Consider the following 24882-nt stretch of genomic DNA (forward strand, 5'->3'; position numbering starts at 1 on the left):
AGCTTACATCTTGAATTTTCTGTGACACCTCATCATGGTTCAACTTGTATTTCCACAGTAGAGTTCTAACCCACATCCTCTGTGCCTATATACACTTCCTACTGGATGCACAGCTGAGGGATAATAGCAGAGCAGGTGGTGAGATGTGGCCCCATAGGCACATTTGACCGGGGTGAGGGCACTCATGCCTGATCCAGTGTACTCAAACAGCATCAAACCTCTCTTTCTACAGCTGGTCTTTCCTTGTCTCTCTGGGGTTGGTTTGTTCTTTATAATATTAATTAAAAAGCCTTTACTTCCTCCTGGGAGTCAAGGACAGATAAAACCATAGCAATATGTACACATCCTCGGCTCAGGTCCAAACACAGTTCTGGCATCCTAAGAAGCAAAGTTGATCAAAACTTCCAAGGGAGGTAAACTCAAATGGATGACCAGGAAAGAAAGACTGGTGTTGGCATATTTATTAAAGTAGACTGCATCAGAAAGATTTTTTTCATTATAATACTATGTGTGAAATATCTAACATCCATTATTCCCTCATGCTTCTGTGTTTTTTTTTTCTGGTGAAATCAGTCATTTGCATTTATTGAGTTCATTAGGCACATCTTTGGGGCCTTAAATTGAATAAAATTAAATGGTGAACTACCTCCAAATATTTGGAACAATATTAATTCAGAAGCATGGACTGTTCTGCTGGCTGATCTTTTAGCTTGCCCTACTTTTCTCTGTCAGGCATTCCGCAACATCTGGTGGGGTTGACTACAACGGGAGTCGGTCTTCCATCCTATACTCATTCGTTTTTAGTTTTCGCTGGGCTGTCCCCATGAGTTCTCAAAAACAAAACAAAACAACAACAGAAAGATAATGAGTTTTTTTTTTTCCCCTCAGTGAATCAGTTGCCCAAATTTCTGGAGCCAAGACTCCCATCATCCATTCTTTCAAAAGCAGCTAAATGGGTTACACAAGCTGTGCATATGAAAGCTTCAGTCTCCTTCCCAGAGTCACCCTTCGCATTCGTTAGAGGACAGATGTCTGGAACATATTGGGAAATGCCATCAAATGTTTTTTCATTGTGCATCAAACATCTGGTCCTGGTAAAAGGATGCTTAAAGTAAATAATTGCTCTCTTGTTGTACTCTGATTCTACCAAACCATGTGTAGAATGGTTTTCTTCCAAGCTAGAGCTTTGATTAAACCTCTACTTCTAAATTAGAGTATTGAAGTCACAGATTTCATACCGGCATACGAATAAAGAAAGGTCCTATCCATTTAGGGTAAAATGTTTAGGTCACAAGCCAGCAGTGACCAGACACCAACCATGTGGTTCCTTTACATGGCCCCTCATTTGGTCTCATTTGCTCCCTACCTCAATTTTTTTAATGACGTCTTGGAAACTAGAGCTTTAGTACATGCCTGTAATCCCAGCAGGAAGCAGGAAGCAGGAAGACTGCTACAAGTTAAAGACCAACAGGGCCACAACATGAAAGCCTCTCTTAAAGAAACAAAACCAAAAAAGAAGCCAGGCATTCGAACGTCTGTGTGTGTGTGTGTGTGTGCGCGCATACGCGCGCTACGATTTATAAACTAATGCAGATTGTAATGATTACTGTGACTCACCTCTCCTCTGACAGCCTCCGTTCCTTCCCTTCCTTTCCCACTTTCCCCACTGTGCTGGAGATATGTGACATGGATGAGATTGACCCCCTGCAATTCCATGGGTGGGAAAGGAAGTACTTCTAACCCAACCAGGACTTATATCATCCAGTATATGGGGACTGCTTGAGGGGAGGCTTGCTGTCCGAGTTGAGGACAGGCTTCTTTTGTACACGTAGTCTGTAAACAGATAGGCTAGAATGGCTGCTGCTTCCAGGAGGAAAACTAGCTCCAGTACTAAGCTCAGGAAAATATTCTCAATGCTGTTTGCACCCTGGGAATCACTGTACTCTAGCAGGGAGTCCACGGTGAATTCTTTTCACTTCTTTCTCCTGGAGTGGCATGCCCCATACCAGTAATTTCACTCAGACTTTACTCAGATTTATTCAGAATGAATATTTGCTTGTTTTTATTCAGATTTGTCCTCACCGAAAATGTTTTTCAGTAAGTTCACTATGTTCTGTGGTGCTAACACATTTGGATCAGTTAACAGAGGAAGTCATCTTATATAAAGAATGGTGGCATAAATGAATAAATTATAGATAGATATATAGATAGATGAATAAATAAAATTTTATTTCTCAGAACCATATAATCAAGTAGGTAAAAATTTGGAGTGTGCATCTGGTGAAAGTTACAATGGCCTCCTATTAGGTGTATGCAATTTTATACATAAAGTCTTTCATGTATAAAATTTTATACATGAAAAACTGCCTAATGACACAATTGCCAGGAAACGCTTCTTTTCTTCTCTAGACCTATTCATAACTTTTCCTGTTTCTAACGATATAAAATCTCGTAGGTTCTTAAATATTAAAAATGACCACAACTACCTGATGGTCTCAAACTCGTTTTTCTTCTATTTTCTAGACTCCTGCTATCCTGCATTTCCCAGCATCCATTGCAGTAGCATTTGTTATGCCACAGATATGGGAACAATAGAATGTGAGTGGAAGTGATAAGTTCCACCTCGTGGCTTGCCCTTAAAACAGAGAACAGGACAGGAGCCTACCACAGAGCCTCTGAAAGACTCCACCCTGCAGGGGATCAAAGCAGAGGCAGAGACTCATAGCCAAACTTTGGGCAAAACACAGGGAATCTTAGGAAAGAAGGGGGAGATAGAAAGACCTGGAGGGAAGAGGAGCTCCACAAGGAGAGCAACAGAGCCAAAGAGTCTGGGCACAGGGGTCTTTTCTGAGACTGACACTCCAGCCAAGTACCATGCATGAAGATAACCTAGAACCCCTGCACAGATATAGCCCATGGCAGCTCAGTGTCCAAGTGGGTTCCCTAGTAATAGGAACAGGGACTGTCTCTGACATGAACTCAGTGGCTGGCTCTTTGAACACCTCCACCTGAGGGAGGAGCAGCCTTACCAGGCCACAGAGGAAGACAATGTAGCCAATCCTGATGAGGCCTGATAGACTAGGATCACATAGAAGGGGAGAAGGACCTCCCCTATCAGACTGGGGGAGGGGCATGGGTGGAGAAAAGGGAGGGAGAGTGGGATTGGAAAAAAGCCTTCATGGGATTGCCCATGCTCCTTCTCAAGAGAAAGATGACACTAAGCTGCTTTCCACATCACCGTTTCAGAATACTGACAAAAGCAACTTAAGGGAGAAAGATTTTATTCTGACTCACAGTTCAGAACTCACAGTGCATCGTGGCACAGAAGGCATTGTGGGGACAGTTCCCAGCTGTGCTGTCAGGAATACGAGATGACTGGTCACAGCAGCAGCTGAGAAGCATAGAGCTGAAGCCAGAACTAGGGCCAGGCTATAACCTCCTATCCTACCCCCATGGACCTAGGTCTACCAGCTTAGACTCCGTGTCCAAAAGGTTCACAACCATACTAAACAGCACCACCAGCTGGGTAACAACTGTTCAAACCATACGCGCCCATGGGAGGACCTTTAACATCGAAACCAAAACACGCCACAAGCCATCTGTTAAAGATGGTCGAACTGCATGATGTGAGCCTGGGAATCCCTGATGGAGCAGAACCGCGTGCAAACCAGTAGCATCAGCCTGACTCTAAAGAAGAAGAAGAAGAAGAAGAAGAAGAAGAAGAAGAAGAAGAAGAAGAAGAAGAAGAAGAAGAAGAAGAAGAAGAAGAAGAAGACGACTATTATTTCTTCTAAAAATTTCTAAACCACTGAAATTTCTGAATCTATAGGTTTATCACAGAAACACACCCAAAACCATCCCCAACCCATGCAGCAGGCACCATCAGTACTAGAACTGCTTCTTAGAAGGATGCACATCGGCCTCCCTGAGCTCAGCACACACGGTAGAGTCGGATTCAAAACAAGAAAACGGTACACGCTGTCCCTTCTTGTCTTTGGGATTTTAGAGCACTACAGAGAATATTTAGAGCACTACAATTTAGAATATTTAGAGCACTACAATCAATATTTTTCCCAGAAAATAATTTTTAAAAAATGCTTTCCAAGTATGCTAATGATATTACCAGAGTACTCAGAAGGCATCATAAAATTCAAAACCTCTATTTCTCCTCCATTTACCTCTCAACAAAACTGGCAGTTAAGTCAATGCTGCCAGGCCTCTCTGCAGAGATCACAGTTTTTATCCACTGGGGATAATAAAATTGCCCTGGATGAACGAATGACTATGGATTGCTTCACTTCTGCAGACACACAACAATGACATCAGGAATGAAACTGGTGTATTTCAGTAGAGTGTCAGGACACAAAAATCAGCATACAATAATCAGCACTGTTACTACCTAACAATAACAAGTTTACAAAGACACTTTTTAGTCCCATTCACAATAGCTTCAAAAATACTCATAAATAAACTTAAGAAAGGAAGCAAAGGGTCTCTACTGTAAAAACAACAACAAAAAACTGAAGAAAGTACTAGATAAAAAAGACTTTCATGCTTATGGATTGATTGGCGGAATTAATACCATTAAAATGGCCATGTTACCAGCAATCTGCAGATTCAGTGAAGTTTCAATTGAAATCCCAACAATATTCAACTCAGAACTAAAAAAAAAAGATACTCCTTAGAAAGAGCAATGAAATATCATCATACCTGAGTTCAAATTATAGACAGAGCCACAGTGACAGAGAATGGAGCTAGCACAAAAACAGACATGTAAAATAATAAAAACAGAATAGATGACTCAGAAATAAACCCACACAGCTACTGCAAACTAATTTTTGGCAAATATGTCAAAAGCATGCTTTGTTGGAAAGATAGCCTTTTAAACAAAACTTGATTTTTATAGGCTTCTGCTAGAAACTAGATTTGTATCTCTCAAGCTACACAGAAGTCAATTCAAAACAGATCAAAGGTTTCAATAAAACACACAGAATACTAGACAGGACTGGTGGTAAAACACTGCAAGATGTAGGCTTGGGCAAGGCGTTTCTGAAAAGGACTCCAACAATATAGTAAATAACCCCAAGATCTAACAGACAAGATGCACAAAATTAAAGTGCTTCTGCACAATAAAAGAAAAAAAAAATCACCATAGTGAAAAGGCAGCCTACAGAACGAAAACATTTTTTAAACTACATATTGGACAGAGGATTCATACCTAGGATACATACAGAACTATAATAGTTAATCATCCCTCACCCAAATCACCCAATTAGCTAATGAACTGATTGGACAGTTCTCAAAGAGAATAAATGGCCAATAAGTACCTCTATAGCTGTCAAAGAAGCACAAATTAAAATCTCTCCGAGATTCAAGAGATAAAACAATGGTGCAGGCAGAGAGGAACCCTGATTCACTGCTAATGGGAATGTAACTTTGAATGCCTATTATAGAAATTAGTATGGAATTTTTTAAAAAACTAGTAGTACTACCATATGGCCCAGCTGTCCCACTCCTAAATAAATGCTCAAAGGACTCTGAGTAGGTACACCACAGGGATATTTGCACATCCATGTTATTTTTGCAATATTTAGCTATTTTTACACCAGCTAGGATGGAACCAACCTAAATGTCCATCAGCAGGTGAATGAAGAAAGACAATGTGTAACATATATCCAATGGCAATTCTATGTATCCATGAAAATAAAACTGGTGACATTTGTAGAAAAAAAGGTGGAACTATAAAGCATTAAACTTCGTGGACTAAGACTGGAAGACAAAGTACTCATGTTCTTACAGGCTAAACACATACCCTGAAAACATATACATGCAAGTAACATTATATAGAACGAAAAGTTGTATTTATGTATTTAGAAATACACACACATGCATATATACACATATATAACACATATATTTTAAAAGGGCATGAATTTGAGAGACAGCAAGCAGATACATCAAAGGACTTGAAGGAGAGGGAGAAATAATGTAATTATATTATAATATCAAAACCTTTAAAATATAATAGAAAAAGAAAGGTGACCTGAGAAAAGAAAAAAGCATGTATGTGTCTGTGTGTTTACATGTGTGTGTATGTATGTGTTTGTGTGTGGGGATGCATGTGTGTGTGTGTTTATATGTATGTGGATCATGAGAAAGGAAGAAGAGTTCTTAAACAAGGTTGGGAACTACAAAGAGCAGTGAAATATGGGTGATAAGAAATTGGGGTGGGGACACTAACGAGGAGAAGGGAACAAGCCAATAGGAGGAAGAAGGCAAAGGAGAAGTTAATTAATAAGAAAATAAAGTATACTAACATATGACCATTCCACAGTGAAATCCATCATTTTGTAGGCTAACTTGAAACTTAAAAAGAAAGAAAGACAATGGAAAGTACACATGAAGTGGGCTACACCTGGAGGAACAGGTTTCCAGAGTTACTCCAGCTCTGGTGCATAACTTTGGGTAAGTCGGCCACTTCTCTCAATTTTTATTGCATTCATCATCTATAAAACAGGTCTCCCGAAGCCTGACTCACTGAAGTGAAGAGGACACAGGAAATGAAGGCTGTGTGGGTAGAGAACTGAGACTCAAAAGTTGTCCTCTGGCCTTCACGGGCACAAACATGAGAACACACACAGAGCCATAAGTAAAAGAAAATTTCAAAGAGGGGGAGAGAAGAGATGGAGGATGGAAGAGGAGAAAGAGTAAGAAATGGAAAGGGAAGAGATGGCATTATTTCTGAATTGAAATTAAAAATTTCTCTGCAGCATTAATAATTCCTTTAAAATAGTGACATACAGAAACTGTGTAGAAGATGGGGAATAAGGTTTATTTGATGCAGTTGCCATAGCAACAGAGAACGTGGAGCTATCTTGAGTCAGTGGCTCACCATAGTGTGGGATGATGCTCCAGGCCATGGCAGATGCGTAGATGCCCCCGGTCATCCAGAAGATGCCCAGCCAGCTAAGATGTTCACCTCGTTTCTCTCGTGATAAGAACTCAGAGAAGTAGGCAAAAACAATAGGCAAGGAGCCCCCAATACTGAAAAGAGAAAATACCAGAAAGAAACCATCAAGTCATATACCAAAAAGAGGTCATAGCTAAAATCAAATTGCCTTCTACTGTATCTTTAGGCTCTGTAGGGAAAACCTCATTACTTTAAGAGACCAGCAAGGGGGCTTCCCCTACATTTGGAAAGCAATCTTGGGTTGTTTTGACTTTTAAAAATTATCACATTTATTTGGTTTCATATTTTTATTATTATATGTATGCATACATACAAGACATGGTACAATGCATGGGCTTTAGATAGTAACTTGTGGGAGTTCTCAACTGGCACCATGTACATCTTGGGTATTTAATTCAAGCCATCAAACTTGGGGGTAAACACATCTACCCACTGAGCCATCTTGTCTACCCTTAACTTTACCATAGTATTGTTAAAATCAAGCAAAAGACATTCAATCCAAACATTTCGTGAAGTACCACATGGAGGGCCAGAGGAGAGAGACTTGTAGTGGAGGAGAACCAGTGCATACCCTATTCCTGAGATGAGTCTGCAGAAGAGGAAGGCTCCATATCCCTGCACGAAGGAGGAGAGGGAGGCAAAGGAGGCATTGATGGCCAAGGACATGCTGAGGACTTTCTTCCTTCCCAGTTTATCAGCCAGGCCCCCCAGGATGAAGGCTCCTGCCATCATTCCTAGGTAGACTATCAGCCCTATGAAAAAGAAAAAGACAGAAGGGTAAAGAGAGAAGACAAGACACTAGAGAGCATTAATTCCCTTCTACTCCAGCCTCAGGCTCAATAGTGAAATAACCCAAGACCCATAATCATTGGTCACCCAATGCTCATTTTCCCATCCTAGAAATCCCACGTTGATCATATTAAAAAAGAGAATGGAACAAGATGCCCACAGCAAATCGGAAACTATCCAAAGGTGATTTTCTACATACATTATTGAAACAAAATAATAAGCTCACCAGCTTTACTTGCAAACACATCAACACAGATCAGCTGTAATTGGGACTATCATATCATTCTAGAGACTATGGTTTTAGCATCACAATCCATACATGAGGAAATGCTGTCATTTTGCATTTAAATAAGAGAAGTGTATATCAAAGACCCTCATATAAGATGTGATATGCAAAGAGAGAATTTCCGGGGTAAATTGTATGGAAAAATTGCAAAAGGAAAAAATAATGTAAATAATAAATAGCAATTGACAATAGCATCAACTGACTTACACACCCATGAACAACATTTTTCTTTTTTTATTATTTTTTATTTTTTATTTTTTTATCAGTTACATTTTATTAACTCTGTATCCCAGCCATGTCCCAATCCCTCATTCCCTCCCAGTCCCTCCCACCCTCCCTCATCTTCACCGTGCCCCTTTCCAAGTCCACTGATAGGGGGGACCTCCTCCCCATTCATCTGATCCTGTTTTATCAGGTATCTTCAGGACTGGCTGCAAAGCCCTCCTCTGTGGCCTAACAGGACTGCTCCTCCCTTCGGGGGTGGGGAGGCCAAAGAGCCAGTCATTGAGTTCCTGTTAGAAATAGTCCTTGCTCCCCTCACTTTGGGAAACCAATTGGTTACTGAGCTACCACAGGCTACATCTGAGTGGAGGTTCTAGGTTATATCCATACATGGTCCTTGGTTGAATGTCAGTCTCAGAAAAGACCCTGTGCCCAGATATATTTGGTCCTTGTGGAGCTCCTATCCTTTCCCCGTCAGACTAACTCCCCTTCTTTCTTATGATTCCCTGTACTCTGCCAAAGGTTTGGTCATGAGTCTTTGCTTTGAAAACACTGCTAGTTAGAGTCTTTCAGATGCGCTCAGTAGACTCCTGTCATACGTTCAATGCACATCCCATCTGTCTTTCTAAACGAGGATTGATCATCTTGCCCCATGTCCGCTCAATTGATTATCTTTTTTAGGTGTATAGATTTCATTATGTTTATCATATCTTATAGGTCTATATAAGTGAGTATATCCCATGTTTGTCTTTCTCCTTCTGGGATATTTCACTCAGAATGATCTTTTCTAGATCCCACCATTTGCCTGCAAATTTCATGATTTCCTCCTTTTTGATTGCTGAGTAGTATTCCATTGTGTAAAAATACCACATTTTTCAAGCCACAATGTTTAAACTTCTTTGGGAAACATAGTTATATAATTTATAACGATGCTACGAGTCCAATTTCACTCTTCTGCATGTTAGTACGCAATGTTTTCCACACTGTTCATTCGAGAGATTGTCTTTCCTCGGTTGTATTTTATTGGCATCTTTCTCAAAGACCAACCCACCGTGGGGCTAGAGAGATGCCTCCACGCCAACCTTCTGGAGGACCTGGGTCTATTCCTAGTACCACCTAGCAGCCCAAAACCAACTGTAACCCAGTTCCAGTGTTCCATCTGTAACACCCTTTTCTGACTGCCTCAGGCACCAGGCCTACACACATACATTCAGGCAAAATACCCATACACGTTAAATATATTTATTCATATGTAAATATAAATATATATACACATTAAATATATATATTTAAAAGACCATCATAAAAAAATTGTTGGTATATTTCTAGGCCATGATTCTCTTTCATTTGTTCTTTATTTCTGCCCCACTAAGATTCTGTTTCAATCTTTATAGTTTTGAAACATATATGAAGTTGAGTAGTGTGATGTCGTCAACTTTGTTCTTCAATCTCAAGATTTCTTTGGTTAGCCAGTGTCTTGTGTTCCATACAGATTTTACATTTGTTTTCTAACTCTGGGGAAAATGCCATTGGAATTTTGAGAAGGATTGCTTAATGGATCATTTTAGGTAAGAGCATTTTAACAGTATCGGCTCTTCCAATCTGTGAACAAGAAATAGCTTCCCATTTATTTGTAGAGTCTTCAATAATCATCTTCACAGTGTTTTGTAGTTCATAGTATATGACTCTTTTATTTCCTTGCTTAAATGTATTCTGAACTATTTGCTGGTGCTATCGCAAATGGCATTGGTTTTCTTTTCTTTTTTTTTTCAGATAGTTCATTTATCATATATAGAAGAAAAAAACCCACTGATTTCTGCATGTATATTCCCCATGCTACAATTTAGCTGAATTTGTTTATTAATTCTAATAGGTTATTTTTATGGTATGTAGGGTTTTTTTTTTTTTTTTTTTTTTTTTTGGCTACAGGATCATACTGTCTGCAAACAGGCACTTTGGTTTCTTATTTGCTAATTTAGATGGCTTTGATTTCCTCTTCTTCCCTGAATGCTAACTAGGATATTTCAGTACTAAGTGAAAACAATGGAGCATCCTGACCTTGCTCCTAACCTCACTAGAAAAAAAATTCTACTGTTAAGCAGGGTACTAGCTCTGGGCAACCCTTAATATGACAATGTCCATTCTTTCTTCACCCGATTTGCTGTAAGTTTTTAATCCTTGTGCTGGATAGCTTTATGTCAGTTTGACACAAACTATCTAGAGAGAGAAGGAAGCCCCAGTTGAGAAAATGCCTCTACAAGATTGAGCTGTAAGCTTACACACCTGTAAGAGTATTTTCTCAGTTAGTGATTGACGTGGGAATGTCCAGATCATTGTGGACGCTGCTACACTGGACTGGTGGTCTTTGTTTCTATTTAAAAACCAAGCTGAGCAAATCACTGGGAGCAAGTTAGTAATCAGCACCCCTCCATGACCTCTGCATCAGCTCCTGCCTCCAAGTTTCCACTCTGTTTAAGTTCCTGTCCTGACATCCTCCAGTGATGGATTATGGTTGTGGAAGCAAAAGCCAAAGAAACTCTTTCCTGCTCAAGTTGATTTCAGTGATGGTGTTTCATCAGAGTCACAGGAGCCCCAAGACACACATATCGAACTGTCTTTGCATCACAGAAAAAAAAAAAAAAACTCCAATTGATCATGTTGTATGATCTCCCAATTTTGCTTTCATACTTGTTTTAGTGATATTTTGTTGAGGATTTTTCTATCATGGCTTTGCAAGGATATGGACCTATGATCATATTTTCTCGAGTTTTCTTTGTCTGGCTATAACAGGCCCCAGACCTTAGCACAACTGTTTCTGTGATAGAAGCACCATTCAGACCTTGAGATACAGCACATAGGCAGACCACCTGTTAAAACAGGAACAAAGACAATGTCACTGATCCCAGGATGTGTGGCCTTAACTCTACAAACCTTGCTTTTTGGCTTCTGTTGTTTTGTTTCTTGCTAACGGTTCTTCTAGCTGAAGTGGGGTTTTTTTGTTTAGTTTTTTGTTTGTTTGTTTGTTTTTGCTGTAAACCTCAGAGCTGCCTGATTTGGACTAGTTCCTCCAATGCAGCTGCCAGTTAGGAAATAAAGAGTTTCTTCTCAGCACTGAGAGTATTTTGTGCGGTGTTCTCTGGGAGTTTTACCTTACAGCATGGCTTTGGTATCACAATGCTGCTGACTTTTTAAATGTGAATTTAGAGATGGTTAAAATTTGGGGGAAGAGTTTATGGAAGATTGCCATTAATTTTGTTTGGTAGAGCTCACCAGTAAAGACATCAAGTCTTAGGTTTTGTTGTGTTGACAAGTGCCTGATTACAGATTCAATCTCTACTAATTTTTAGTCTCTTCTGATTTCCTGTTTCTTGTGATTTGGTCATAGCACTATATTTCTATGGGTTTATATCTTCTTGGTCATCTAATTTGTTGACACATACTCGATCACATCAGACTGTTATTATCTTTTATATTTCTGTAGCATTAGTTGAAATGTTCCCTCTTCCATTTCTGATTATGAGTCTGCTCTGTTTTTCCTTAGGTCAGCCAAAAGTTTATCAGCTTTGTCTATCTTTGTAAAAAAATATAAAGAGCCTACAACTATTACACTTTACTGATCCTTGTAGACAAATATTGTCTAGATTTCTTGTCTCTATATTAGTTCATTCTTCTTCATTACTCATCTCCAGGACAGCCTGATAAATGGGGAATATCCCTTCATTTCAAAGTGATAAACAATAAAATATATGATCATCACCAAGTGAGAAAATTCAGAAAATGTGTGTATCAAGAATTATTAAAACACAAAAAAAGGAATCTCACACCGTGTGGGAAAGCTTCTGCTCTTCTTGAGGTGGGCATTAAAAACTGTGCCTGAGGCTAGGGAAACGGCTCAGTGAGTAAAATGCTTTTCACACAAGCATAAGTATATGCTTAAGTGGACATACCCAAAACTCATATAAAAGCACATGTTTGTAATCTCAGATGGAAGACAGACAGAAGGATGCCAGAAGCTCACAAGCCAGCTAGCCTACCATGGGTAGTGGGAAACAAACAAACAAACAAACAAACAAAAGACCCTGTCTCAAGCAAGATGGGAATCTAGTTTGTCCTCTGACCTCCACGTACACAGCATGGCACGCACATGCCTGTGTACACATATCTGCACTCACATATCTGAATGCACACATATATACACACCCACACATCCACACACCATACACACACAGGACAAAGTCCAGTTACATGTGCAAATCGAGGAAAGCAAAAAGAGAGTCTGGTATGTCTGGGCGACTCCTGACATGTAGTTGAGAGTGAGGAGCGTACAGTTAATGTGGGGATACCTGATGAGGGATGAGGCTAAAGTGTAGGACACAGTCATGAATAGCTCTCTGTCTATGTGTGTGATAGAGCGAGGACCCTGAGTTCCTGTATCTCTAATATGCTCTTAGGTGAGGCTGGCCCTGCTGGTCCTGAAAAAAGACTTTGAATAGCAAAAGGACTGATCTCTTTTATCAACAGTGAGGACAATGGCCTTAGATCCCAGAGATCTCATCTACCTCTTATGTGGTTTTAGAGAAAAGCTCTTGCTTTCTGGGGGTGTCTTAGTTGCCTCGTTCATAAACTGGTTGCTGAACTCCAAGCCATTTTCCAACACTTTAAAAAAATACAAATCATGAATTATGAGGTTCTTCTCACTTAGAAGCTTTTCAGGTTAAAAACAAAACTTACATGATGGTTTAGCAGGAAAAGAGGCTTGCCAAGACAAGCCAAATTCAATCTCCATGATTTACATGGTAGAAGGAGAGAACTGAATTCCCCAAGCTGGCCTCTGACTTCCACATGCACGCCATGGCACAACACACACACACACACACACACACACACACACACGATAGATAGATAGGTATATAGATAGATAGGTTATGCATAAGACTAAACACAGATGTCTAATTAAAATCCTGAGGGACACACAAGACATGTTTTTAACAGAAGTGACTTCCAGGTTACCCATTTGCTAACCCAGCAGGAAAAAAACTGCTCCAGGCATTAAGCTATAGTCTCCTGGTCCAAAGCTATTACGCCACTTCCTTCTAAGCTCTTCTCACAGAGGATGATAGAGAAAGGCTTGAAGAACAGAAATGAAGATCCTTTTCATCCCATCCTGTCAATGATGGTTTCGTCACCACCACCCTGATAGCATCAATTCCTTCTCATGGTAGCCACTGAACTCAATTAGCAGAAGCACCATTGTGCCCCCATGCTCCTCTCTCACATCAGGGTGAGCCAGCCAGAGACTCCTCTTCTGAGATGCAGCTCCAGGGTACTCTTCTCTGGTCTGTTTAGTTACAATGATTCCAGTGACTTCTCTCCATGCCTGCAGTCCTAGGGGTGCTAGCTACATCTTATGTTCACCATTTAAGCCATGCTTTTCAAAACCATTTCACTTACCCAATTAGTAATCTCTTAGTTCAAAGTCTCCCTTTTCAGATAATTGGTATGACGTTGGTGTCCTTGCCTGACTGATCCAGACTCACCACAAAATCAGCCAGTCTTAGAAATTACGTATTGAAATTCCAACCACCCACCCCCAATTTTATCAAGTAAAATGGTTTAGGGCCAAGAAGCTCAGGACTTTCCCAGAACCTTGATGCTGGCTGAGGGTCTCTGATCACTGTATTTCTGGTCTCCTGACTCCAAGCTTGGTGCTTTCACCAGCAAACCTCCCTGCCCAAGCCACTGGCAGCACCAGGAAGGGCAAGAAGAACTCTTTAAATGCTGTCTTTCAGTTTGGAAAGAGGAGGAATGGAAGAAAAATGATCCTATCCACCAGGAAAGAGAAATGTGAAGCTAATGACGCCTCTGAAGTGGCTGCACACTACTAAACTAATTTAAAACCCGTCTTTGGCTGAAGAAATTAAGATAATAAATTTGGAAAATTAGAGTGCAATGCAGTTATCAAAACATACTTTAGCTTGAAGCAGATGAGAGACCATTTAGAAAGCTGGAAACCATCATCCTTCAATTCCATTCAAAGGGCTGCTGAAAGATTAGGGAAGTGTCATGCCCCTCCCCCCACCCAGAACACTGAGATTTTTTTAAAGGAGATTAAAAATTATGGTGCTGTTTGAAGAATAGAGCTCATAATGTCAAGTGGAGGTAGATATGACCAGGAGGGCCCTGCTTTTTAACTGTTGACAGCATAACAGAGACATGGACTCCCTCTTTGTGGAGAAGAGTGCAGTCTGCAGCGACAGGCATTGTGCATAATTGCCAGCAACATGGCCATACTTAGCACTGCCATTTGCCTTCTTTATAAACCTCAGACAGTGGTCTTCTTGCAGAGCTGTTAGGGTGACACAGGAGATGATATGGAGAAGGCGTGGACGCCCAGCAAAGATGTACAAACACCTTAAGTTCCTATCATCATTAATAGTGCATCCGGGTGTGGACTGCTGCCTCAGGAAGCCAGGGCTCAGGGAAATGAAGATGAAAGAGGCATTTTAAAACTAAGCCAAACATACACGAGAGGAATCACAAAGGAGGAAGTTACTTTTGGAAGGTACTTGTTTATAGTAGCTTGCCCTTTAAATAGTCTTCCCTCCTTTCAGACCTGGAGAAAAAGTCATGTTCCAATATTAAGCTTCCTTCAACTAAAATACTTTTCAGCTCCCCCTAACAAAACCTCAGTGAAAAAAAAAAACTTTTCCCAACCCAACTCTTAAATTGTTTATGTTCTCATTATAAATGTCATTTCATTACACATTTAGCCCCAATGTCTTAACCTCCACCTCACCAACTTTTTCTGCCAAGAGCCAGAGAGTACATATTTCACTTGCAAGCAGTTAATTCAGACCTTCCAGGGTTTTTGCTATATAGCTTTCACTGACTCTTCCTCCTCCTCCCTTTTTAAGTCTGTGCTTTCTTTCTTTTTTCTTTCTTTCTTTTTTTTTTCCAAAAATACATCTAGATAGAAGGGATGTGTTCTGGTGTTTTAGAGTGCAGGAGGGTGGCTATAGTTTGCAGAGATTTGCTGTTTTTTATAAAGACTGAAAAAAGCTGGGTGTGGTAGTGCACATCTTTAATCCCATCACTCGGGAAACAGAGGCACCCAGATCTCTGTGAGTTCAAGGCCAGTTTTAGTCTTCAAGGCAAGTTCCAAGTCACCCATGCCTACACAATGAGACCTGATTCAGAGAGGAAGGAGAGAGAAAGAAGAAAGGAATGTGAAGGGTCCTAACACAGGAATGAGAATTATCTGTATTTGATAATTCTGTGTCATATATATATATATATATATATATGTATATATATATATATTTCTTACACTATAACCCATAAGTATGGGCAACCACTGTAATCAACTGAATTTTAAATAAATATGTGCATCTCTTTAAGCAGGACAAATAGAGATAAGTCAAAAGGCTTTTGTCCATAGTTTACTGACCCCTGTCCCCAACAAACATGGTCACCCTGCTCATCTTTCTATGACAAGCTCTTCCTCCATGCCACACGTCAGTATTTGTTATTAGACAACCTTGTGCCTGTTGCTTATCAAACTCCTTTGACTGTCCGCTCCTGAAGGAGTTCTGTCAATTCTGCTGAAGTTTTCCACTATGTGTCATGCATGTAGCACAGGTAGATGCTCTGTTAATGTTTCCTCAGACCTGGGGCTGTAACTCAATGAGAAAGCGCCATGCAAGGCCCTAGATCCCATTCCCAGTACTGCCAGAGAAAAGGAAGCCATTAATATTTGTTCAATAAATAAATAAAGTAATATAAAAATACTTCACATTTGCCCTGGAAAAATGTGAACAGTACCCTCAAAATATATCAACAATAAGAAAAAAAAAGTACTCATCATAGCACCACTAGAAGGTGGTTGTTAGCACGTCTGTGGGTATAATGTGCTGTAGTTACAGGGTCAAAATCATTTCAGTTTGGAAGCTCCAGAGACTGTTGTTTTTTTTTTTCAAGTTCATAAATGACCCAGGAAAGAATATCTTGGTGTATATGTTCTTGTCTGCGTTGCCAGCTGTTTGATCAAAAGAGGTCCCGAGAAACAGAATCGTGGGTTGACAGGGAATCCATAAGTCTGTGGTTCCCAGTATGGGATAGCCAAATTGCTTTCCAGATAGCAGGCACGCACCAAACCCCCTCACTCGCTAGATGGTTTTCTCCCCCCACACAGGATCCTTCCTCTCAGCAGGAGAGGCAATGTGATAACAAGGTGCATGATCAGATTGTGTTTGCTTAGAGTAATGTAGAAAAGAGAGGACCTGACATGGATAATCATATTATTCAGCAATTAACCCAGGATGAAGAAGCCATTCCTAGCTTTTCTTTCTTGCCTGAATACATGGAAATTAAATGTACTAATTATGCTAGAAAAATTTTCCTGGGAGTATTCTGAGTTCTCGTTCCCTGCAACTACTCCACATATTTATTTCACTCTAAGTTCACACTTTTCAAAAGAAAAATTTCAGCACCTCCTAGGCTCAGTAATAATAAGTAACACACATGGGTCAAGCCAGTCAGGCATGGATAGGAAGTAGGTGTCAGGAGCTGTGGAAAACCAAAGCACATGAAGAAGGAGAATAGAGAGAGGGCTTAGTGGCTAAGAGTACCTTCTGCTCTGGCAAAGGACATGAATGCAGTTCCTAAGCAAGCCCATGACAAGTGGCTTACAACTACCTGTTACTCCAGCTCCAGGAAATCGAACACCTGCTTCTGTTTCCTCTGGCACTTCCACATGCACGAACACACACACACACACACACACACACACACACACACACACACGGGAGTATTTTTAAAGCATATAAAACTGATAGAGATAGATAAATAGATAGATAGATAGATAGATAGATAGATAGATAGATGGATGGATGGATGGATAGATATCTCATCTAAAGGGAGTAGCCTCCACCTAACCTCAAATTGCTGCTGAATTATGTATGGCAGAGCTTATTATAGTTTCAAAGAGAAAGGGAAATTTGAATTGCTAAATAAAACTCTGCTTTTAAAACACTCTACTAGCAAAACAGTTATTTTTATCTATTGTTTGAGGACCCATGTGTCTTGTTTGATTTGTACTTTAATAGCATATTAATAAAATGAATACTCAAAATTTTGAACGTAAAATAGATAACTCATGAGTCAAATCTCTTATTCTTTGCTCCTCTGACAAATACTCTTTTTTCTATGATAACTTTATTTTCTTTTTACTTTATTCACTTTACATCCTGTTGTAGCCTCATCCCTCCTCCACGCCCAGTTCCACCCTTCCCTTTTCCTTAGAAAAGGGGAGCACCCTTTCCCATCCACCCCAACTCATCAAGTTGTATCAGGACTGAGCATGTCCTCTTCCCCTGTAGCCTAGTAAAGCAGCACAAATACCCTTAATGCGTTATTTACATTGTGTGATCCCAAGATATGGATGCCCTATGTACTTTCTTGACTCAGTGACTCCTCTAGCACTTGCACATGCTCTCATTCTTCTGTCTGCAGTTCTTCATATGGTGGGTTCCACTTCACACTCCAAGCCTAAGTTCTGAAAGATCTGCCCTGACTAACTCTCTACCCTAGCATCTCCTTCCAACACGCTTAATCATGACAATCAGTTAGGGGACCATTATAACATATGCCAAGTGAGTGATGCTGACAACATGAGCCAAGATGGCAGCAGGAGAGGTGGGATGAAGTGACTGGGTTCCGAAGATCCATCAAGAGCAATATCAGCCAGAAGGGAAATATTAAAGTAAAGACTAAGTGAGTTCTCCAAAGGCCTGGGTGGTTGTAGAGAGAGCATGGGACTGAGCACTTCAGTATCCCAGTGTTTAAAGAACCTCAGGATGGAAAGAAAAAAGTAACAGACAGCGGACAGCAACTGGAAATGGGAGACAGTGGCAGCTGAAAAGTCTAATGAGTACAGTGTGCTGAGGAGAAAGGGAGAGTAATGAAAATGGTTGCAGTGACCTCGTCAGGATGCTGAGCAGAAATGTCTGACCACCAAGTTGAACACATAGGAGCTATTAGTGGCCTAGGCAAGAATAAGCTTCTGAAGTGGACTAGGACTTAAACCTGTTCAAATTAGTTCTAGGAAGAATGGACAGAGAGGATTGGATTCAGTGGGTTTTATTTAAAGAGACGAGAAAAGATCTTTGAAGGGAAACATTGATGAAACTGCAGCACTTTGGGTGATAATGAGAAAAAAAAATCCATAAAAAGAAAAAAAAAACCTGTTGATTGGATAGAAGGTGGGAATTTTTGAAGTGATATCCCAGGGAGATGGGAGGTGATGAGAGCTGATGTGCAAACGACTAGGTTCCTTCCCTAGATTCAAAGATGACAGCACAGCACGTAGCCACGGAGCTAGAAGCTGTGGATGCCCCCTTCTGATTGCCCCTGCTGTTCTTAGGGAAAGCGGAACTTAGTTCATAAGTCAGAGTGTTGGCCTGGGAACGAGGTCCTCAGAAGAGGTGAAGAGTAGATAAGAGACACAATCATCATCCCTGGAAGAGAAAATGGACCAAGGAAATAAAACACAATGACTGGCATCACAAAGAGCCCTTGAAGGTCCTTGATTGGGAACTTAGTAGGGCCAGCATGCAACCTGACAGTGTTTCTCAGACTCAGCTGTAGGATGCAAAGACAGACTGATGATAAAGCCAATGCAACCAGCATTAGGGAATCCAAGAAAGGAGGAAGCACAAGAAAATCAATGCTGTGTGCAGTGATTCGGATGACTGGCCATAAAATCTAAGTTCAGTGATGAATGTTGTGAGTGGAAGAGGACAGTAAGAGACACTTTCATCAAATGTCTGTTAGAGAAGGCTCAGAGGAACAGAGAGGCCAAGGCACTCTGAAGTATTGAAACCACTGAGAACTATTATGGTGCTGTAATATGACAATAATCCTGGAGCTGAACTCCTAAAGGACCAAAACATCATGACCCAGAGGTTACTGGATTTCTGTTGTGAGAATGAGTAGGAAGTGACAGACCCTGGTGACAAATAACTAAAATCTGACATCTTTTAGTCAAGAGAGAGGGAGAGTCATTTGGGGAGGTTCATTAGGGCCGAGAGCACTGGCATACAGGGAGTGAAAGAGAAAACAGTTCACCCTGGACGGATAGGTAACACTCTTCAGGGAGAACAAGTTTGGTTACAGAAAGAAGGTAAATGGCTTTCAGAGAAGGCTTGAAGGGAAAAGAGGCAAATCGTTGCATGTGAGAGTATAGGTGATAAGGGGTATGCTGGGAGATACAGGACTGCCGGCATGACTGATACAAACAGAACAGAAAGCATGACAAATCTAATCCTGGTTTTGGTAGTAGGCCTGGCAGAATTGTGGAGAAAGAAATGCTGGGAGACTTACTAAGAGTTTGTTAAGTCCTTGAGGCTAAGGATGCAAGTGCCTAGCCAGCACGCTTGAGGTCCTGGATTCAGTTTTTCAACACTGCATAAACCAGGTATGCAGACTGCATGCTTGTGGTCCCAGTACTAGGAACTGGAGACAGGAAGTGAGGAGTCAAAAGTCATCGTCTCCACAAAGCAAGTTTTAGTCCAGCCTGGGCAACATAAGACCCTGTTTCACAAACAAAACAAGTACACTGAGTTCTGGAATTCCCTTAATTCCTGACAAAGAAATGAAGGCTGAGGAGCAGTGGTCTTTGATTCTTATATTTCTTCATGAAAATGTGTGTCTCTTGAGGGGAAAGACTTATATGTCTTCTTAACTAGAGGCCAATGAATAAATGTTGACTCCTTATTGTACAAAGTAAATATAAATAAAGTATAGGTATAAACTCATATTTGATGGATCCTAATGTGCCAGAGACTTTGCTGAGCCTTTCTATGCATTATATTTATTAAGCTTCATTTGCTTTTATTTTATGTGTATAAGTGCTTTAGCTGCATGCATACACACCACATGCCTGTTGCCTGTGGAGTCCAGAGAGAGTGCCAGAGACCCAGGAATTAGAGTTACAAATGGTTGTGAGCTACCATGTGGGTACTAGGAACCAAATCTGGGTCCTCTGCAGGAGCAGTAAATGCCCTTAACCACTGAGCCATCATCTCTCCAGCCTCCCTATGCATGATCTTACTTAATCCTCATAAATGTCTTATAAAGTAAGTGTTGATGATGTCTTAATTTTATTGATTAAGAAACCAAGGGCTAGGATGCTTAAGTGTCTAATCTAAGATAGCAGAGATAGTGCTGTAGCTAAAACTATGAGATCACATCTACCTTGGAAAAAAGTAGTTCATGTGGTAAACCCTATCCCACTAACTTTCTTTTCTTTTCTTCCTTGTTTGAAGAACCTTGCTTTTGTTTATTGTTTGTTTGTTTTGAGCTTTTATTCAGGTGTTGAAATGTTTTCTGAAAATTTTCTTCCATACCCAACCTTCAGGGATAACTCGTAGCTTACTTAAGATGCTGTCTTCATCTGGTTCCTTTGCCAGTGATAATCCAAGGAGAAGGGGAGCAGATAAGACATCCTGCAGAGGCCTTGGAGTAATAAATTATGGCAGACTATAAAGGAAACATGGAGAGAGACAAAGGCCGTCCACCATCTCTCTCCCTTTCTCTACCCAGAAAACTATCCTGAGGAGAAGAAAACGAGCTTTGAACTGTGGTGGCAACCCTTTTACCTTAAGGAAATAGCAAAGACACTCATGAAGATGTGAGCCTCACAGCCCTGACATCAGCAAGGCATTGAATCAATCCTTGGAGCTGCATACTCTGAGAATTCTGGAGCAGTAAATAAATGATGCCTTTATGCTCCTAAGCCACTGTTAAAAGCAGCCAAATATATCCTATGCACATATTGTCTCCTATAAAAGGAAATCACACAGATAAGACATCATCTGACTGGCTTATATATAGTTATTTCTTAGGAACATAGGCAAGACAATTTCATGTAGAGAGAAGATTTCTGTGTCAGTGATCCGGCTAGGTTTTGGCCAACTTGACACAGCTAGAGTCATTTGGGAAGATGAACTCTTAATCGAGACAATGCCTCCATAAGATTGGTCTACAAGCAAGGTTGTAGGTCATTTTCTTCATTACTGGTTGATGTGGGAAAGCCTAGCCTACTGTGGGCAGTGCTGCTCCTAAGTAGGTAGTACTGGGGTGTGTGCTACAATCCAGAGACCCAAAAAGCTAAGTAACAAGGAGGGCCGAAGGGAGGGTGCCTGAATGTCACTCAGAAGAAGAAATATAATAGACAAGCAGAAGTGGATAAAGAGGGGGAACTGGGCAGGAGATGGAATGGGAAGGGTAAAACAGGTGAGGATCAGATGGGAGGATAATGGGGTGGGGGTGAGAGGGCTGGGAACAAGAAGGGAAACTGGGGAGGGATAGAAAGCTCTTGGTTAAGCTGGAGGCTTGCTACAGGGTAGGCTCCTGGGAGGATATGGGTGAAACTCTAGCTGAGACTCCTAATGGGGGATTGAGGGGTGAGGGGGGAAGAAGACTGAGGTAACCACCTCCTAGCCAGGCTGTACTAGTGTAAGGAAGGGATCAACAACTCACTGACAAAACCTGTGATCCAAAAATTACCCTACCTACAAGGAGTGTAGGAATAATGAGGAAACAAAGAGAGAGGGAAAATCCAAACAATAATTGGCCCAACCTGAGACCCACCCCACAGTAAAGGAACAACCCCTGACACTATTAATGATACTCTGCTATACTTTCAGACAGGAGCCTAACTTGACTGTCCTCTAGGAGGCTCTAGCCAACAGCAGATGGAGACAGATGCTTGCAGGCAAGTAGGGGGCAGAACTCTGGAGGTCCTGTGGAAGTGCTGAGGGAAAGATGGAAGGAGCCAGAGGAGACAGGAAGACCACAACACAAGACCACCTCACAAGAAGACCAACAGAGACAACTAACCCAGTCACATGGGGGCTTTCAGAGACTGAGACATCAACTAAGGAGCATGCATGATCTGAACCTAGGTCCCCTGCATACATGTAGGAGACAGGAGGCTTGGTCTTCATATGGGGTGCCTGGTGAGCAGAGTGGGTAGGAGGGGAACCAGTGGGCCACTGGTGGGAGGAGAGAGAGGAGGAACCCTGGGGATTTAAAGTACATAAACTGACATAAAGTTTAGAAAATAAATTAAATTAAAAAATAAAAATGCAGGCAAAGAAAATCATGTGGAGCAAGTCAGTAAGCAGCATTCCTTCATGACCTCTGTATCAGTTCCTAACTCCAGGTTCCTTCCTTGAGTTCCTGGCATGACTTCCCTCAGTGATGAAGTGGGACCTGAGAGTTGTAAGAAGAAATAAACCCTTCCCTCTCTAAGTTGCTTTTGGTCATGGTGTTTTATCAGAGCAATAGAAACCCTAATTGATGCAGCCAGTAACAAGGAAGCCCAGGTGCTGGCTTCAGGACTCTTCACCTTGACCAAGTTGCTTCCTCTATGGAGCCCAGTTTACTGAAGCTGGAAATAAAGAGCATGCAAGAAGCCGCCACCTCCCTCCCTATCCTCTTCAGGTGTGACATCACATGGTTCTAAACTTTGCAATTTAGACCTCACAGCTGACTTATAATCAGTTCACACAACCTTTTTTGAAGATAATAGTTCCCTTCTGCAGAGCCGGGGAGAAATGAGGCAGAGAGGCCAGGGCAGGGGGCAGGTTTCTTTGAGCTATTTTCTGCACATCACCAACAGAGATTAATGTTTGTCCCTGAGTCAGCAAACTCTCCTGCAGTGAAACAGAAAGTGCTCCATCTGAATGGCTGTGCAACCTGGTCAGCTCAAGTTCACATCTGTCTGTTTAGTGTACCCCAGGGGGGCATGTCAAAGGCCAAGACATTTTGAGAGCCATTTATCTACTCCCTTTCTCCCACCCCCCACTCCCATTAGTGTGACATTTACCCCTCGTCTTCTAGGGACTGAATCAATACTCTGCACAGTAAAAATCAGATCATCTGGGCTTGTTCAGCTTAAGATTTATAAGCAAAGATGGGTTTTAGGCCCACAAGCCTACACAGGGCCATTTTAGCTATGTAGTCATGAACTCCCACGTGGTACCCAAGCGTTCCACCTAATGTGGTTGCTGGGGGTGAATTTGGGGGAGGTATTTGTGCCTCTGCTGCTGTGGTATATCCATGGTGACAGACATTACCCAAGAGGCATCTTTCTTGGCCTGATGCAGGATGGTGGTACTGCTTTCCAGCTCTCTGGAGGCCTGTCCTGGGTAGACAGTCTATGCTTCAAGTAATTACTGGATACTCCTTCAGTCCCCTGGCCCTTGTGACACAGCTGGCTGAGCCGCCTCCCATCTGCAGAGATGGATTGTCACTGATTCCAGCATTTGGCTGGAAGTCCAGCACCTTCACATTTAACTTACTAGATGATGCACTTTGCATAAAAGGTTAACATTATGTATGTCATGGCACCTGCAAAGTCTTCCATTGATGGCAGAGCAAGGGAAAGGAGGAGCAATAGGTGAAGTTAGATATAACAGTCGCAAATCCTAGTTTTGATTCCGACTAGCTTAGACAAGTTACTTTAACCTTTTAGAATCTGAATGTTATCTGTGAAATGATGAAGAAAATATTTACCTTGCAAAAAGGATTAGAGACGCCATGGATCAGATACTCATGTAAATTGATGCAAGGAGAGGGTTTATCAGATTATAGTTCTATGCTATGGTGGTGTAATTATTATAATTTGCTTTTAAATTAGAAGAAAGCTAACAGAGAGTATAAGGGCTCTGGGAGATCCCTGACTCTTTAGCTTCCATTTCTTTAGCATCCCGGTAAGAAATCTGTACATGATAAAAAATCAACCTTCCAACCTCATTAGCAAAAAGTAATCCATGCAAAGATGAATAGCAATGAAGGGAGCCGAGAGCCAGAAAACTTCATTCGGGAGTGGAATCCAGCACTCATCACTTAAGGTCTCCAAGCAATACTTCCCTCATCTGGGGAACTGGAAAGTCGTATGCTGCCCACATCCCTGGGTCATTTAAAGATAAAATGAGAATGACCAGGAAAATGGCTGAAAATCTGTACAGCACTTAGCATGACTCAGATGCCTGTCCATATTATCAATCTGTCCCATATAGTAGACAGACAAATTATCAAAGAAAACACAAGAAGGAAAGCCACCTGGGAAGCATAGGTCACTTGCATAGCACAGAACAAAGGGCTTAGCAAATCTATAGCCCATACTGACAAGGAATCACCATATCAGTTACGGCCTTCTCTACTCCTGAGTTCATAACAAAACCCCTCCTTGCCCTTAACCCACCAGTACGGTATATACATATATATATATATATATATAGATACTATATATATATATAGTGTGTATATATATATATATATATATATATAGTGTGTACTATATATATATATAGTGTGTGTGTGTGTGTGTGTGTGTGTGAATGTACTTGTAAATGTAAGTGTGCACATGTGTGTGGAAGCCAGAGGCAGACATTAACTGTCTTTTCCCCCATTAATCTCCCCACTTTTTTTTTGAGACAAATTCCCTCACTGAACCTCAAGTTCATTGACTTGGCTAGGTGGCTGGCTGGCTGATGGACATCAGTAATCCACCTGTCCCCACCCAGCGCAGTCCTCCAGTGCCAGGGAT

General features: G+C 41.2%; 1 protein-coding gene across 14 annotated transcripts in view; it reads right to left on the bottom strand.

Annotated features, from left to right (window-relative positions):
* The window catches only part of Sv2b (synaptic vesicle glycoprotein 2B), a 169298-nt gene that overhangs the window by 35821 nt on the left and 108595 nt on the right, over positions 1-24882 (bottom strand). For all 14 annotated transcript variants that reach the window (XM_060367367.1, XM_060367365.1, XM_060367359.1 and 11 more), the window contains 2 exons: positions 7542-7722; positions 6893-7044 (listed from right to left, as the gene is read on the bottom strand). In XM_060367367.1, the coding sequence (XP_060223350.1) occupies positions 6893-7044; positions 7542-7722 (333 nt within the window). The remainder of the gene's footprint in view (positions 1-6892; positions 7045-7541; positions 7723-24882) is intronic.

The sequence above is a fragment of the Meriones unguiculatus genome, chromosome 14 (genome assembly GCF_030254825.1).
Source record: "Meriones unguiculatus strain TT.TT164.6M chromosome 14, Bangor_MerUng_6.1, whole genome shotgun sequence".
Taxonomy (NCBI): Eukaryota; Metazoa; Chordata; class Mammalia; order Rodentia; family Muridae; genus Meriones; species Meriones unguiculatus.